General features: G+C 41.8%; 2 protein-coding genes across 3 annotated transcripts; one reads left to right on the top strand and one right to left on the bottom strand.

Annotated features, from left to right (window-relative positions):
* Positions 1 to 591: 591 nt before the first annotated feature.
* Positions 592 to 7841, top strand: ptchd3a (patched domain containing 3a). Of its 2 annotated transcripts, XM_024392353.1 has the most exons (5): positions 592 to 651; positions 1482 to 2182; positions 3100 to 3221; positions 3349 to 3494; positions 4937 to 7841. In XM_024392353.1, exons 1-5 carry the CDS (start codon positions 639 to 641, stop codon positions 6895 to 6897), a joined length of 2943 nt encoding a protein of 980 aa, XP_024248121.1. In that variant the 5' UTR covers positions 592 to 638; the 3' UTR covers positions 6898 to 7841. The 2 variants fall into 2 exon arrangements, with proteins under 2 accessions (XP_024248121.1, XP_024248120.1); XM_024392352.1 differs by lacking the exon at positions 592 to 651 and having other exon boundaries at positions 1261 to 2182.
* Positions 7842 to 8549: 708 nt separating this feature from the next.
* Positions 8550 to 16798, bottom strand: pks1 (polyketide synthase 1). Its single transcript, XM_024392805.2, has 5 exons — positions 16229 to 16798; positions 15901 to 16061; positions 14845 to 15048; positions 14565 to 14746; positions 8550 to 14419 (listed from the first exon to the last, which is right to left on the bottom strand). The coding sequence occupies exons 1-5, from the start codon at positions 16528 to 16530 to the stop codon at positions 8936 to 8938; spliced, it is 6333 nt and encodes a 2110-aa protein (XP_024248573.1). The 5' UTR covers positions 16531 to 16798; the 3' UTR covers positions 8550 to 8935.
* Between the last annotated feature and the right edge of the window lie 386 nt (positions 16799 to 17184).

Below are 17184 nucleotides of genomic sequence, written 5' to 3'. Positions count from 1 at the left end.
TACCAAATCCGAACCCCAAATATATGCTTGTTTTACTCAATTATTAGTAAACAATGCAAGCAAACACTATAGCTTCAAAACATTGTTAAAACAATAATTTGTATGAATTTGGGGGTGGCCAGCACCATCCCGTAGCTGTTTACCAACAAGTGACGGGGTTGAAACAAAAACCGTTCATTGGGAATTGTTTTTAAATCCCAGATTGCCCCTTTAAACGAAAGAAATGTGTTAATTGTGTTATTTAGTGTGCCTATAATGTGTATGAGAGGCCTATATTGAAACTACATCCATGTAGCCCCATAGTTTAAGAGACGACTATGTGTTATACTTTCATGTATCTTATAATATAATAACGTATTATTTAGTGGAATCTATTATTGATGACTCGTGGGTTTCTATTCAGCGATGGAAAGCACTTGTTATCCACAAGCAAACTATGCTTGCCCCAATGAATAGATTGCCAAATCACGTTGCTGGAAATAATTATTGGGTCTGCAAACTCCAGTTCACCGTCATAATTGAATCACATACTTTGTAGCCATGAATGAGTTACTCTTCTCATTAATATTCCTGTTCAGAATATTATGACCCTACCATCTTCCATGGCATTTGGCTGGGCTTAGAACAGACGCATCAAGATGCGCTGGCGCCGTGAGTATATTCTCCTTGATTTCTATTAGCGGCTGATGTTTTATGATAATCGTATATAGTAAAATATTATATATAACTGACATAACCTCTGAAACAGGGACATCTCTTGACTAAAGGCCTACTCATAGAACTGACAAATTTGTCCTTGTTCCGAAAGGTTTGAGAAACAAAACATAGCATGTTCTTTTGCATATTCAAATCGTGAAACCGGATAAATTAATATACATAATTTATTAATTATGAGTGTCTAATCAATGTAATAAATCAGTGTATGAAGATTTAAGACTACATGCTATGTAGGCCAATATTTGTCCACTTTAGCTAGTTGTGATGAGGAGGAAAATGATGAGGATAATAATAATAATAATTATTATTATGGTTAGTCCGACTCTAGTCTATCTAGGAATAGCCAACTTCAGCACGGTCATATGAATGTTATAATGAACTGGGAAACATTTTTTTCGATTAAAACAATTATTATTTTCTATGTAAAACTGGGTATCGTGTGAATTTCCCACCCTCAGGGACACTTTTATGAGCTCCCAAGAGTGGTCGCTCTAGGCTGATTTCACAGTGCTTTCATAGGCTAGTGCGTCAGAAAATGCTAATGTCCGAATGTATTATGAATTCAAGCCTCTGGTAAAAATGAACTTTTCGTCGGGAATAAAGTTTGAATAGCCTAAAATCAGCAATTGGAAACCAAAACTGAAGTCGCGTCTTGTTGGGAGTGTAATTCATCCTTATGTCAAACAAGACATCAAACTAATAAGTTTTGCCTCTTTTCTCCCTCTCCAAAATGCCGGTATTTAATATGGCTGGGTGTCGGACAGACTGCGTTGAGAAGCCATTCTCCATTGGATTTCAGAAATTCGGCCGTTTCGTGGGAAGGCATCCTTGGTGGTTCTTTATCTGCCCCCTGGTCATCTCTACAGCGCTCGGGACTGGGTTTTATTATCTTGAGGACATGGAGGCCAACAACATCGAGGACCAATTTACACCAGTAAACGGACCCGCAAAACTTGAGAGGAAATTTGTAGAAGAGAACTTTCCGCTGAATAACTCGGTGTATTCAAACCAGAGACTGTACACCATGGGGGAATTTGCATCCTTCATAGCGGTCTCAAGAGATCCCAACATCTTCACCGATGGAGCCATCAAAGAAATATTAAGTTTAGACAAGAAGGTCCGGGAAATAAAACTTTCGAGAGGTCATGAACAGCTTACATATGAAGGACTTTGCGCCAGAAAATCCAATAAATGTATTCCAAATAAAATATTAGATATCATGAATCATTATGGTAGCAACATTGACCAGACTGAACTCACCTTTCCATTTTTCCGTTTTGGATTCACAACAATATTTCTAGGATATTCTGTCGGTGGAGTTAATGTAAGCTCAACAGTCATAAAGAGTGCTAAAGCAATACGACTTTTTTATTGTCTGAAAGAAGGTAACCGCTCTACAACAGATCTGTGGCTAAACGAATTCCTCAAGGTTTTCCCCTCCAACCAGTCACTGAATTTCATCACGGTAAGTAGACCTAGGCCATATAGCAATGTAGCCAAACATGGATTCAACACATATTTTAGAACGTATTTATTTATTGGCGGAATGTTGACTCTTTTTGGTCCTCCTATATCTACCTCCTAATTAGTATGTCTTCGTTTTTATAGAAATAAAATGTCTAACATGAGATTGTGCACCATTTGTAAAATATGCATCCCCATCTCATAGTCTTTCACACAGATTAACACATGGGACAGACTTTACACATCAACGAACAAAAACGCATTTGTTTTGTGGAATCTTTCCTCTTGAGTTAAAATGATCCTGCACCAGAATTACTCCACCGTATGATGACGAGTACCTCCAAAACTGACACAGATTAGTCTGCTTGTGGCTCGTTTAGAGGTTTGTGCTGAGAGAATTCTGTGGGCCATGAAGCATGACCAATCGCACACCGAATAGCTGCTATCTTTGTCTTTGAACTGCTTGCACACAAGCGGTCTCTATTGCATGATTGTGGCTCATTCAGCACGGCCAAGTCTTACATAAATCAATAGCCATTGTTCTTCCTTCACTTGGATGAGTTTCTTGGCAGCAGGCCAGAGATGAGAGAAGATGGTAGGGAGATCCGCCAGTCCACTTGCTGGAGAGAGCAAGCTAGTGCAGCGTCTATTGACCAGTAGTGTATACTGTTATTGAGTGCATTGCTTTTCAGAGGCTTACTGTACTATACTGTATTGTATGTGAATGGAAGAGTAATCCTATGGCACGGGTTTATGTCTTTGGTCAAGTGTGTGTGTGTGTGTGTGTGTGTGTGTGTGTGTGTGTGTGTGTGTGTGTGTGTGTGTGTGTGTGTGTGTGTGTGTGTGTGTGTGTGTTTGGATGGGAAGGTTGACAGCATAAATGATGACATGCCCTAATTTTGCATTTCATCTTCCCAGGTTACACATTCTACATCACTGTCCAGGCAGGTGGAATTCGAGGCCAACACCAGGGACGTTATCCCCTTGTTTTCCATCACATATGTTATCGCCATAGTCTTTTCCATTGTGTCTTGCTTAAGGTATGTATGTGATATATACATACAACACACAGCAAAACTATTATGGCGTTCATCAATGACCGACCTTTGGGATTCTTTGGTTCACATAGGCCCAAGGTCTGACCGGTATGTTGTTGTTTTTCAACAGGTTTGATTGTGTGAGGAACAAGGTATGGGTGGCCACCTTTGGAGTATTATCTGCAGGGCTTGCGGTGCTGTCTGCCTTCGGGATGATGCTGCATATTGGAGTGCCTTTTGTAATGACTGTGGCTAACTCCCCCTTCTTGATATTGGGTAAGGAGCTATGGATACTTTTCATATTGTTCATATCACATGACTGGGAATACAAATATGCATCTGTTGGTCACAGATGCCTTAAAAAAAGAGGTAGTAACGTGGATCAGAAAACCAGTCGGTATCTGGTGTGACCACCATTTGCCTCATGCAGCGCGACACATCTCCTTCGCATAAAGTTGATCAGGCTGTTGATTGTGGCCTGTGGAATGTTGTCCCACTCATCAATGGCTGTGCGAAGTCGCTGGATATTGGCGGGAACTGGAACACGCTGTTGTACACATCGATCCAGAGCATCCCTAACATGCTTAATGGGTAACATGTCTGGTAAGGAAGCAGGCCATGGAAAAACTGGGACATTTCTAGCTTCCAGGAATTGTGCATAGATCCTTGCGTCATGGGGCCGTGCATTATCATGCTGAAACATGAGGTAATGGCGTTGAATGAATGGCACGACAATGAGCCTCAGGATCTCATCACGGTATCTCTGTGCATTCAAATTGCCATTGATAAAATGCAATTGTTTGTTGTTCTTAGCTTATGCCTGCCCATACCATAACCCCACTGCCACCATTCGCCGCTCTGTTCACAACGTTGACATCAGAAAACGCTCGCCCACACGACACCAGTCTGCCATCTGCCTGGTACAGTTACAGGTACAGAAACCGGGATTCATCCATGAAGAGCACACTTCTCCAGCGTGCCAGTGGCCATCGAAGGTGAGCATTTGCCCACTGAAGTCAGTTGTGATGCCAAACTGCAGTTAGGTCCATACCCTGGTGAGGACGACGAGCATGCATATGAGCTTCCCTGAGACGGTTTCTGACAGTTTGTGCAGAAATTATTTGGTTGTGCAAACCCACAATTTCTTCAGCTATCTGGGTGGCTGGTCACAGATGATGCCGCAGGTAAAGAAGCCGGATGTCCTGGGCTGGCGTGGTAACACGTGGTCTGCGGTTGTGAGGCAAGGAGTGAGGCGTACTGCCAAATTTTCTAAAACGACATGGGCCGTGGCTTAAGTAAAAAAATTAACATTTAATTCCCTGGCAACAGCTCTGGTGGACATTCCTGCAATCAGCATGCCAATTACACGAGACATCTGTGGCATTGTGTTTTGTGACAAAACTGCACATTTTAGAGTGGCTTTTTATTGCCCCCAGCACAAGGTGCATCTGTGTATTGATCATGCTGTTTAATCAGCTTGTTGATATGCCACACGTGTCAGGTGGATGGATTATCTTGGCAAAGGAGAAATGCTCACTAACAGGGATGTAAACAAATGTGTGCACCACATTTTTGAGAAATAAGCTTTAAGTGCATATGGAACATTTCTGTGATATTTTATTTCAGCTCATGAAACATGGGACCAAAACTTTATATGTTGCATTTCTATTTTTATTCAGTATATATTATATTTCGTATACATTATATTTCCTCTGCAGGTATTGGTGTTGATGACATGTTCATCCTCATATCCTGCTGGCAGCAGACCAACGTTCACGCCCGGGTGGAAGACCGCTTAGCAGATACATACAAGGAGGCGGCCATTTCCATTACCATCACCACCCTGACGGATGTGTTAGCGTTCTACATCGGGCTCATGACTCCATTCCGCTCTGTGCAATCCTTCTGCCTGTACACCAGCACGGCCATCTTGTTTTGCTTTCTTTACAGCATCACCTTCTTTGGGGCGTTCCTCGTACTGAATGGGAGGCGTGAGAACAGCAACAAGCACTGGTTGACGTGCAAGGAGGTCCCAGAGGATTGCCCCGTGGGTCACTCAAAATGGTACGACCTGTGCTGTGTGGGAGGAGCTTACGACCGCCATACTGGAGCAGAGGAAGTACAGCCTATGAATCACTTTTTTAAGAAGCACTACGGCCCTTTTCTGGTAAAGCCCTGGACCAAGGTGTGCGTGATCCTGCTCTATTCAGTCTATTTGTCCATCAGCATTTATGGATGCTTCCAGATACAGGAGGGTATTGACCTTCGCAATTTAGCTGCTGATGATTCATATGTGAATAGGTATTATGATGATGAAAAAGCCTACTTTTATGAGTATGGGCCAAATATCATGGTAATCATAAGGGGTGAATTTGCATACTGGGAGGAAAAGAATATGTTGGATCTTGAATCTTGTGTAGAGGACTTCAAAAACCTGTCCTTTATTGAGAAAGATATCTTTACATCCTGGCTGAAATCGTATAAATATTATGGGTACCATACAAATCTGAATTTGAGTGTTGAAAATGTTTTCAAGACAAACTTAAGTTCGTTTCTGAGATCCTACTCTGACTTCAAGCAAGATGTAAATTTCACAAATAATTCCATCCGTGCCTCACGCTTCTTCATCCAGACTGTCAATATCACTACTGCCATTGATGAAATGAACATGTTAAACAATCTGCGAGATACTGCTAGGAGATGCTCTGTCCCTCTACTGGTATACCACCCTGTCTTTATATACCATGATCAGTACGCTGTCATAGTGAGTAACACCGTTCAGAATATCTCCGTCACCACAGCAGTCATGTTATTGATCTCCCTCCTACTGATTCCAAACCCTCTCTGTTGTCTGTGGGTGACGTTCTCCATCGCTTCTGTCATTGTGGGCGTCACTGGTTTCATGGCATTGTGGGATGTTAATTTAGACACCATATCCATGATCATTCTTGTTGTCTGCATTGGATTCTCCGTGGACTTCTCTGCACACATTTCCTATGCCTTTGTTTCCAATAAGAAGCCAACTGCAAACGAGAAAGCCGTGGAAGCGCTGTTCCATTTGGGATATCCCATACTTCAGGGTGCTTTGTCAACCATACTGGGCGTGATAGTGCTGTCTGCTTCCAAGAACTACATCTTCAGAACCTTCTTCAAGATCATGTTCCTTGTCATCTTTTTTGGACTGTTCCATGGCATAACTTTTATCCCTGTCTTTTTGACATTCTTTGACTTTTTCAGCAGCAACTCAGGCAATGTCAGCCCTCAGGAGAAAAGGGCGCTGGAAAACGAAGCCATGACCAACTGCCAGCTCAAAAACATCCAAGAGAAAGCCATTGATCACGACAAGCAAATCTATGACAATCACACCTTCCTGCCAGACAATCAACAATTATTCCCAACACAGGCCTGTCCCTCAGTCTGGACACTGACTGTCAACACCCATCCCACCCAAAGTGGTCAGATGTGCATGGCAAGCACAGTTCCCATGTTCAGAGTTGATAGTCAAACATATGAAGTTCAGATGTACACAGCTAGTAATGACGCTGTCACGGTCAATTGCAACCAAAATCTGGGGGCTGGTGAACATCATTGTGTGATTGGAAATAACCAACCACCAGTTTCGCAGGAGTGTAATGCCCCGTTTATCAATTGCTCCGATTCTGCAGATCCTGTTCCTTGAACACCCCACTGTGTGATAAAGCATGTGTTGTTGTTTCATGCAGCGTATCTTACAAATGAGGTTTATGTCAATCGTAAAGCCCTAATCACAACGTTGTATGGTTTAAACCTTTTTGACTGGATTTTTGTTGATGACACTCAAACAGATAAGCTTCAAGTGGCCATCATGTAAAATATATCCATACAATTGCTTAACTGTTAAAGTTCTACAAAACACATTCTTTAACTTCGCAGCAAGACATCAGTGTTGATGGGTTACTATATATGTGGCATTGTTGATGGGTTTTAAAACCACCATGAGCATGTTCATGTTTTTGTATTTGATGAATCCCAAGCTTTACTGATACATTAGAATAGTGTTCATGATCTGTACAATTTGAGATTGTGTACTATTACCAATATATTTGTATAAAATGAAATTGATTTAACTTTCTCCTCTCGATGTCTTTAAAGGATATAGTGTTAAAATAACTACAATAGCACTTCCTAGAAACATTATCAGTTCTGTTGGGTTTGCAATTGATAATTCATATTTTAATCTATTAATTATTGATACTGTTAAAACACATACCATACTATGTATTGAAACCTAATAAAACACTATTTACTCATTTTCACATGTATTCAATTTATAATGTTAAAATAAATGTTATCCTTGCTTACCCTTGGTTTAGGTAGTTGATTTCTACAGGTGATGTTTGTAAACCACAAGGTGGCAATGTGAATACATGAAGTGAAGAAAACTTGTGCTGATATCTAATTGTTTGATATTTGTTTTGTTCACCATGTAATTTATTACCTAGGAGTTTATATTCTGACCTCATAATACTCAATGGCTTCTGTAACACCTCTTGTAAACAACATTTGTGGAGTACTATACTATGCATTTGAAATAAAAATCATCTCACTTGCATTCAGACTATTTCCAATAAACCATGTCCATTACGGCTATTCCTCTGCACTTTTTTTGTCTCAAATGACAAAATGTGAGTACTTCCTTTAATGTTCTACTTATTCTGTGGGTTTTTCATACTTGCTAATGCCTCTGTTTGGAAGAATGACAATGTCACAGAACTTTTAAACATTTATGCAGCAAGGTTTATAGCTAAAGACTGAAAGCAGCTGCAAAATGAGCTTAATGGTCTAAAATTAAAAGAAAACAGGAGCAGACTGAAAATGTGCCTTTATTCTTGGTAATATAGTATAATATAGTTGACAAAACCTCAGGCTTTGATTATGTCACTGGATAATTCAATGAGCTTTTCGTATCAATGGAGTAGGGGTATTTTTGCAACTTAGACTTTAAGCCACACTCAACAAAACTCTAAACCTCCATTTCACAAAATGTTAACATGCAATGTTAACAAACAGAAATTGTTGCTAATAAAAAATAAATAAAAAAACAGAAATATCACATTTACATAAGTATTCAGACACTTTCCTCAGTACTATCTTGAAGCACTTTTGGCAGCTATTACAAACTTGGCACACCTGTATTTGGGGAGTGAACCTTTGCCCCAATCTGAGGTCCTGAGTACTCTGGAGCAGGTTTTCATCAAGGATCTCTCTGTACTTTGCTCCATTCATCTTTGGCTCGATCCTGCCTTTCCAAATCATGTCCAATCAATTGAATTTACCACAGGTGGACTCAATCAAGTTGTAGAAACATCTCAAGGATGATCAATGGAAACAGGATGCACCTGAACTCAAAAATTTTTGAATCTCATAGCAAAGAGGCTGAAATCCTATGTAAATAAGGGTTTAAGTTTTTTATTTGTAACAAATTTGCAAAAATCGAATTTATTATTATGGGGTATTGTGTGTAGATGGACAAGGGGAAAAAACAATTTAATCAATTTTAGAATAAGGCTGTAACGTCACAAAATGTGGAGAAAGTCAAAGGGTCTGAATACTTTCCGAAGGCACTGTAGAATCAATTAAAATAAATGGAACTTTTACCAATACAAATTATATTAGACAGTGTTATAATCCAAAATACTCAGTAAAATATTTCAATGTTGCTAGTACACATTGCTGTCTTACCCACTCTCTTCCAGAATTGTTACCAATGTAGACAGTGTGGTGGTTGGATCCAGTAGTTTAACCAGGGGAACATTCACACCTCTCTCTTGGAAGATGTAATTCTGCAGAGTCATAGCCAACATTGAGTCAATACCCAGTGCATACAGGGCAGTGTCGTCATTTACCTCATCTATGCTAACACTGGTGATTTCACTTAGCATAGCCCTGACATTCTCATGTGCTGTGGAAAGCTGTTGGACAATGGGTTCTGTCATGTTGGTGTTCTCAAGTTCTTGCTCGACCAAAGCTGTCAGCCTGCCTCTGAGAGATGCGTTTTGGGAGAGAACGTGGTTGCTCAGATTTCTGAAGTTGAATTTGCAAATGACTTGCTGTGGATTGTTCATCAACAAACACTTTTCAAGGGCCTCATGGACTTCTGACACCTCCATTATCATCATGCCCTTTGCCTCAAGAAACCTTTGGAAATTGTCTCTGTTCAACAAGAGACCGAGGTTCAAAGGCCCCCAGTTGATGGACTGTCCAGCAAGCCCAAGGTTTCGCCGATAATGAGAGAAAGTGTCCAGGAACGAATTGGCTGCTGCATAGTTAGACTGCGAAGCATTGCCAATGAACGAAGAGATGGAAGAGTAGCACACAAAGTAATCCAATTTGTTGTGCTGTGTTGCATAGTGAAGATTCAATGCCCCATTCACTTTGGGTCGAAGAACTTTATTGAAGTGTGATCGGTCAAGGGTTTCGATCAAAGCATCATGCAACACAGCTGCACTGTGAAACACTCCTTTGATTGGACAGGAGGGAAACATTTGTACAATTGCTGTGATTGCATTCACAACCTGCCCTGACACTGACACGTCACATTGGACACTCATGATAGACACCCCACATCTCCTCTGGAGAGTGTCCATCTCAAACTGCATCTCAGCTGACATAGGACTTCTGGACAGGGTTGCAATGCATCCGCCACCTCTGTGAGCAATGAACTTCACAGTCTCGAGTCCCAAACCCGAGAGCCCTCCGGTCACAATGTACACACAACTCTTCTTAAAGAGCTGCCGTGGTCTCATTAGCAAAGGGATATCAGATAGTGTATTTTCTGAATCCGCATGACCCAAAACTACTTGAGACACAGCCTTAGCTCTGAAGTAGGACTCACAGTGCACAGTGGGCTGAGGATCTCTTGTGTCTGTCGATTGAAAGGTAATGGTTTGCAGAGATTGCGATACACCATCCAAATGTAATGACCTCAACCAATTGTGGATCTTTGTTTTCTGTGCCTTTATATTGGCTCTCTGGAAAACATTTGACACGTAAAGTGTTTGGATGTGTGTATGTTCACTCTCATGTGCAAAAATGTTTGCTGAGGATGACACCTGGTTGTCACAGACTACAACAATATTCTTTGCTGTGGCTCCACTGCTTATTCTTACCACTACAGATGGATCAAAGGGAGGCAATACAACAAATGTATTACACTGATCAATGTTCAGGAGTTGTCCACTAAACTGGGGCAGAACGATGGCATTCCATCCTGATTTGTTTGCCGTTTGGGTTAAGACCTTCAGCAGAACAGAGTCAGGTACAGAGGAGATGATGGCCAACCTTCTCTGTTGTTTGACTCGGGGTAACGCTCTGTACAAGATTTCCCATGCCAGCAAAAAGTAGGACACACATGGAGCCTCCTTCAGAAATGGGAGCCTCTTCGGGTTGTAGCATGCTGCTTCTGGAATCACAACCTTCGAAGATGCAGCAATAGGATAACATGAAACTACATGCTCTCCCACTTTCAGTTTGCTCACACCTTTCCCTACAGCTGTGACAGTGCCACTGAAGTCAAGGGCCAAAAGCTGGTGGTTCTGAGAAGCATGTTTGTTCCAGTACATTGTCTGGCCAAAGTTCAGATCAGAGACGCTGACAGAAAAGTAGTCTGAGGAATGAACACAAATCTCACTGAGCTGAATCTCAACTGATTTCTCCTGGATGTGGTTATCCTTTACATCAGAAGGCATGGCAGACAAGCTAGTCATTCTGTATGGATCAGCAGTCTGAAGGATGAACTGCCCAGAACTCAAAGAGTAGACAGTTCCCTCAGAGCTGGCAATCCCTTTTATGGGCGTACGGACTATCACTGTTGAATATATCTGGCCCCTGCTAATCATGACCTCTGGGTGTTTGCTGGTGTTAATCACATGAACCAATGCCTGAATGTCTTCACTTGACACAGAAGCAAGGTCAATCAGCTGAAAGGAGAGGCTTGGTATCTCAGCAGCACAGGCTCTTGTCATGCCGGACAGGACAAAACCAGGACTGACATGGTCTACGGTCGTCTCTGCTGAACGGTAGGTTATGACTCGGATTGTGCAGGAACACTTGTTTTCTTTCAAGGCAAGAACAATCTGACGATAATGCTCACAGCAGTCAACCAAGCATTCCAATGCCATCTCAGTCGACAGATGACTGAGGTCTTGTACACCCCACATGAACAGTACCTCCTGTGAATCTACACCAGCATCACCTTGAAGAGAGTGAGACACTAAGTCTCGAACTTGTGGGTTGGTTCCAAACTCTCTGTTCAAGACAAAAAATGATGTTTGGTGTAGGTATGGCCTCAATGCTGTGCCAACTCCCAGGATGTCCTCGAAGATCAAGGCTTTGGGTTTACAGCTTACATGGGTATTGTCAGTGATGGTGAAAAGTTCATTGTGAAAGAAGAATGACTCTGCAACGTGTGAACAATTTCCTAAAAACGAGATCCTCACATGCTTTAGTTCCACTAAAACATGTCCGGCTTTATTGGAAAAGCAACCACAAACATCTAAGTAGTCTGAGGTTTCTTGAATTGCTCTCAGATACATAATCATGTCCTCCTGCAGAGGTGCTGCTATTACCACACTGCCAATGGCAGATGGGAAAACCGGCCTGGTGGTCAGTCCTCCAACAGCTACCATAGCAGTCATTTGCAGAAAATAGTCCAACACCACAGGGTGAAGGAAGTACTCATGAAGCTGTTTCAGCACCTCACCTGAGACCTTAATTGCTGACACCGCCTCCTTGAATTCATCGCCGAAATGTACATCATCCAGCTGTCTGAAAATAGGACCATACTCAAAACCTGCACGGGAGAGGAATGAATAGATCTCCTCCCCCTTTACCACGGATTTGCACCTTTTGAAAATGACATCCGGGCAAATGGTTTGTTCCTCAACCAATGTTCGCCCACTTCGACAACAAATGGTGCCTGATGCGTGTGTTGCTGAGGGAGACTGTATCTTAAACATGGTCTCATTCTCGGTTGCCTCCAGTACCACTTTCAAATGCTGAGAGTTTGTGCTGAGTGTAAACAAGCTCTGAAAAGTTACACTTAGCTGCATCGAGCAAATCGGCATCTTTGGTCTTGAACTTGCCATTATGGAGGCAAAAGCCAGTTCAACATACAATGCACCTGGAGCAATGGCAACACCATTGTTTTTGTGCTCCCAGAGATATGCTGCAGTATCTAATGAAAGATTGCATTTGTGCTCTTTGCTCTCATGCTTTGTCTGAGATATCAGTGGGTGTTGAGAGGAAGCTGTTTTTTCATTTCCTTGTCTTACAGCCTCAAAATACACCTCTTTTGTCAGATTATCAAACTGATATCTTGGAAGAGGTGTTGGTGATGCCTCACAGCCTTCGTAGAACTTGTCCCAGTCTACATGGACCCCCTGTTCAAACACTTTGGACACAGTGGTCAGCATTGTCTCATGATCTTTTTCTGGCTGCACTGAGGACAGAACTATAGTGTCATTTCCCAGAGTCTCCTGGATGTACCTTTGTAGAGCCCTTCTAGGGCCTATTTCCACAAAGACCACATTCTTCTGGTCTTTGGTCGCTGCTTTCATTGTATGCTCAAATGAAACTGGCTCTCGGATATTCCTAGCCCAATATCTCCCTGTGCTAAAGTCTCCATGGGTGTACATGTCTCCAGTCACTGTTGAGAAAAGCTCACAATCCATTTTGTTCGCTGTCAAAGAACCAATACTTTCCTCAATATGGTCCACTATGGGATCCATCATATGGCTGTGGTATGCAGCAGGTACATCCAGTACACGGAGGAACAGATTCTTGCCTCTAAACAAAGCTGTCAGCTTTTGATGGATATTGTCTATAGCGTCTGCATCACCTGAGAGGGCGCAGGACTGTGGGCTGTTGAAAGCAGCCAGGCAAACCTTCCCAGAGTAGATTGGAAGGATTTTCAGGACCTCTGACACAGCCATGTTACTGACCACAAGCATTTTCCCTCCTGTTACCTTACTCTGCAGAGTACTGCGGAAATAGATCACCTTCACTGCATCCTCAAGGGACAGCAGACCAGAGCAGTGGGCAGCAGCAACCTCTCCAACAGAGTGGCCAAGAATGGCATCTGGTTTGATGCCCCAGTGCTTGAAGAGACTGGCAATGCCAACCTGAATGGCAAAGAGGAGGGGCTGAACAACATCTGGCTTGGTATAATCATCATTGTCAAAATCGTTTGCTATCTTTTGTGAGATGCCAGTACTTTTGTAATTCTGGAAGAGATTCTCAACCTCTCTGACCTTTTCTCTGAACACTGGCTCCTCTTTCAGAAGCTGCTTACACATTCCCCTGTAGGTCACTCCATTCCCACAGAACACAAAAATCAACCTGTTATCTGACCTTGATGGCTCAAGCTTCCTGTTCATCACACATTGCAGTTGATTCTCTAAGTCGGGGACAGAGGACGTCATAAATGCTTTCCTGTATTTGTGTCTCAAATGGCTCCTCCTACATGCTGAGGTAAACATCAAAGTGAGTATGTCAGTTTGCTTATCTCTGCTAAGTCTTTGATATGTGTCTGTGATAGACATTGCCAATGAGTTCTCAGAGGCTGCAGACAAAACAAACAACTTGGGACAGTCATAAGTAGTCAATCTGGTGTTGTTGCCCTGCACATACTCCTTCACTATCGCATGAGCATTTGTCCCTCCAAACCCAAAGCTATTAATGCCAGCTAGCCTTGCCATGGGCTCTGTTTTTTCCCACTTCTCTGCTTTGATCGGAACTCTTACATTGAGAGCTTTAGCATCTATACTGGCACTGTCCTCAGAGTAGAACAGTGAAGGGACAATGGTTTCATGCTTCATCATTAGTAGTACCTTGATTAGACCTGCCACACCAGCTGCAGATTCTGTGTGTCCAATGTTGCCTTTCACAGAGCCGATGCAGAGTGTTTCTGAACCTGGAGGTCTGGCTTTGGCAATGACTTTGGAGATGCTGCCTGCTTCTATGGGATCCCCCACTGGAGTTCCAGTCCCATGAGCCTCTATGTACTGGACAGATGACAGGTCAGACTCTGCCGAGTAGATTCTGTGTAGTAGCTCTACCTGCTGGACCATGGATGGCTTGGTGATTGGAGTGACAGTGTGACCATCTTGGTTTACTGCAGTTCTTCTTACTATGCCCCATACCTTGTCAAAGTCCCTCAGAGCCTGTTCAAGGATACATTTGGGTACCATTAGCTGTAATGTTACAATTTATTTATGGTACAAAATAGAACTTTGTGATTTATGTGGTTCAAAATTAAACAACTTCAAATTAGTTCAATTTAAAACATAGTAAACATTATACTCTTACGTTTTTCAGTGGCTTCAGCAGAATAATCCCGCAGCCCTCTCCTCTGCCATAGCCATCTGCTCTGCTGGAGAAAGGTTTGCTGGTGCCTTCAGGTGAAATCATCTTTGCCTTGCTGAGAGCGACAAAGACTCGCGGCTCTATGATACAGCTTACACCGCCACAGAGAGCCATTTCACAGTCTCCTGAGTAAAGCAGATTGAATAACAGTTAAGTGGTAATAATATGATTGAAATATGCCAAAAAAATTATAGGTCTTTCTGTTAATTATGAATAGAACTACCTTGCTTGATGGCCTGGCAGGCAGAATGGAGAGCCACCAAGGAGGAGGAACATGCACTGTCTATGGCAAACGAGGGACCAGTGAGATTGAAGATGAAGGATATCCTGTTGGCCGCCACGCTCATAGCCGTCCCTGTGCCATTGTAGTGGGTTATGGTGCTGGGTCTGTTGTTCAGGAGGGTCTCATAGTCCCTGTTCATGAGACCTGTGAGAACACATCCATTGCAGAGTGTTATTCACTGTCCTCCCACTTTATATTGTGTCACTGCAATTAAGTGTGCTTGCTGAAGAAAAAGCAAAACTGTAGAGTTCTTACATACTTATAATTATTTGAAGGAGTTTAAAAGATTTTAGCTATAAACACGAAACCAACTTCCAAATGCCCAGACTGCCAATTTAGATTGCTTTTTGGTAGCATTTATACTTTTTGTACTATAGCAATATGCTGGTTGCAATATAACAATATTTAAATGAGCTCCCAATGCATTTCAATGGAAAAATAAGCCCATTGACTGTTTAAGCTATCAACTCCAAATTAACATTGAGATGTTCAGACTGACCCTACTTAGACTGATTGCTAAAAGGTTTTTGATACTATATATACTTATTGAACTATAATCATTTAAAATGTGTATAATTTAAGGTGGGTTTGAATGAGAACCATAGAAATACTGCACAGAAGTAGATAATCAAAATGGTCCTGCTCCTTTTGGCCAATTAGCTACAAGACCATCGAAACATTGAGACTTGCCTAACTTCAAATCCTTACATTTTTTCCCAGCAACTATAAATAAATACACATCCATTAAATAACTCGCCAACAGTAAGTCTTGAAACGTTCAAGCTAGTGATCCACAAACCAACTTTCACATGTTCAGGCTATCCTATCTTATCCAATCAATCAATCTACCAACATTTTCCAACTACCATTACTACTGCAGTCACTACCACAGTTTATTTCACAACCATAAAAACTTTAAAACAAGCTAGCAAGCACAACATTTTCTTCAGGATATGTACTTTTTTTTTGTGACCAATTGTTTAACATTATGGTTACCTATGTAAACACCTGTTCTGGTCCCACTGACTTTCTCCATCGGCATTCCAGCATCCTCTAATGCCCTGTATGTACACTGGAGTAGGAGCTTGTGCTGAGGGTCCATGAAATCCGTTTCAGCCTCAGTGATGCCAAAGAACTTGTGATCAAACTCATTAAACCTGGGAGATAAACAAGATTCCCATTACAGAGTTCTGCTTTACCTTACCATTAAGACAAGTCTTAATGTAAAATATAACAAACACTTTGAAAGTTCAATGTTTCAATATTATTCATGCAACTTCACAACTGTTCAAGTGAATAGAGCAAGAATGTCTTGATATCTTACCCATCTATAAGAGCAGCTTTGGTTGTTTGCGTCTTCCCAGGTTTGCTATCATCAGGATCATACCAATAAGTGCTGTCAAACCTCTCGTCTGGGATGTCTACTACACAGTTCCTCCCTTCCAATAGAACCTTCCAGAAATTGTCAAGCCCCTCACCTAAAACAAAAGGGCAAAATTCAGCATCACTCTGGCTTGTTATCTTTAGACATACAAAATGTATTAACTCCTTATCTGATCCATTCTTACCTCCTGGGAAATTGCATCCTATCCCAACTATGGCAATTTCGTCTTTGTTGTCCTCCATCTTTGCACCTCATTACAAACGACCTTTGACAAAATGTAAAATCATGTGACCTTGAGAACAGTCTTTCATGCGTTTGACCTATCCAAAGACTGTGATGAATGGAGGATGCTGTTTCAAAGTCCCTCAAAGTTTTGTCGAAAGCAATTTTTTTGCAAAACAGTCTTTACTTGGCAGCTGAACCATTCCTGTTGGAGCTGTGTATGTCCTCTTGCCACAGCTTTCATATTCTACCCCTGGTCCTCTTTATAAATCAACTAACGTCTCACTGATCAGTCAGATGCATCAAGACAAAGGGAGCAGGGGCTCCAACAATAGATTGATTTGTTAGAGAAGCTTTTGAGCAATTTTTAATTAGGGTAGTTTGAAACAGAAGTCACTAATTGCAGGCTTGAGATGAGGTTAAGTTGTTCAGGTGCATACAATGGATGCTTATGTTCTCTTCTGTTGCCCAGACTTTTTATTGAAATCTCTTTGTTCAGTTATCATTATTTCAAAACCTAGACAAGACTACACGGATAAAATAGATGTGGTGACAAACGGTTCCATCGTCGTCTATAGAATATCAGACCAATTGCATCTAACGAGGGCAAGGAGAGCTAGGCTTCTCCCTCAAGGGGAACCAATACTAAGATGACTACATTGACAGGAAATGAT

Source organism: Oncorhynchus tshawytscha, linkage group LG29 (assembly GCF_018296145.1).
Source record: "Oncorhynchus tshawytscha isolate Ot180627B linkage group LG29, Otsh_v2.0, whole genome shotgun sequence".
Classification (NCBI taxonomy): Eukaryota; Metazoa; Chordata; class Actinopteri; order Salmoniformes; family Salmonidae; genus Oncorhynchus; species Oncorhynchus tshawytscha.
This window is presented reverse-complemented; position numbering and strand designations above follow the sequence as displayed.

Bases quoted from the DNA above. Each gene is read 5' to 3' on its own strand.
- ptchd3a (XM_024392352.1), top strand. From the start codon at position 1,448: ATGCCGGTATTTAATATGGCTGGGTGTCGGACAGACTGCGTTGAGAAG. The intron at 2,183-3,099 runs GTAAGTAGACCT...TCATCTTCCCAG, and splicing joins AGTCACTGAATTTCATCACG to GTTACACATTCTACATCACT. The intron at 3,495-4,936 runs GTAAGGAGCTAT...TTTCCTCTGCAG, and splicing joins CTCCCCCTTCTTGATATTGG to GTATTGGTGTTGATGACATG.
- pks1 (XM_024392805.2), bottom strand. From the start codon at position 16,530: ATGGAGGACAACAAAGACGAAATTGCCATAGTTGGGATAGGATGCAAT. The intron at 16,062-16,228 runs GTAAGATATCAA...TTTATCTCCCAG, and splicing joins AAAGCTGCTCTTATAGATGG to GTTTAATGAGTTTGATCACA. The intron at 14,747-14,844 runs GTAGTTCTATTC...TGCTTTACTCAG, and splicing joins CTGCCAGGCCATCAAGCAAG to GAGACTGTGAAATGGCTCTC.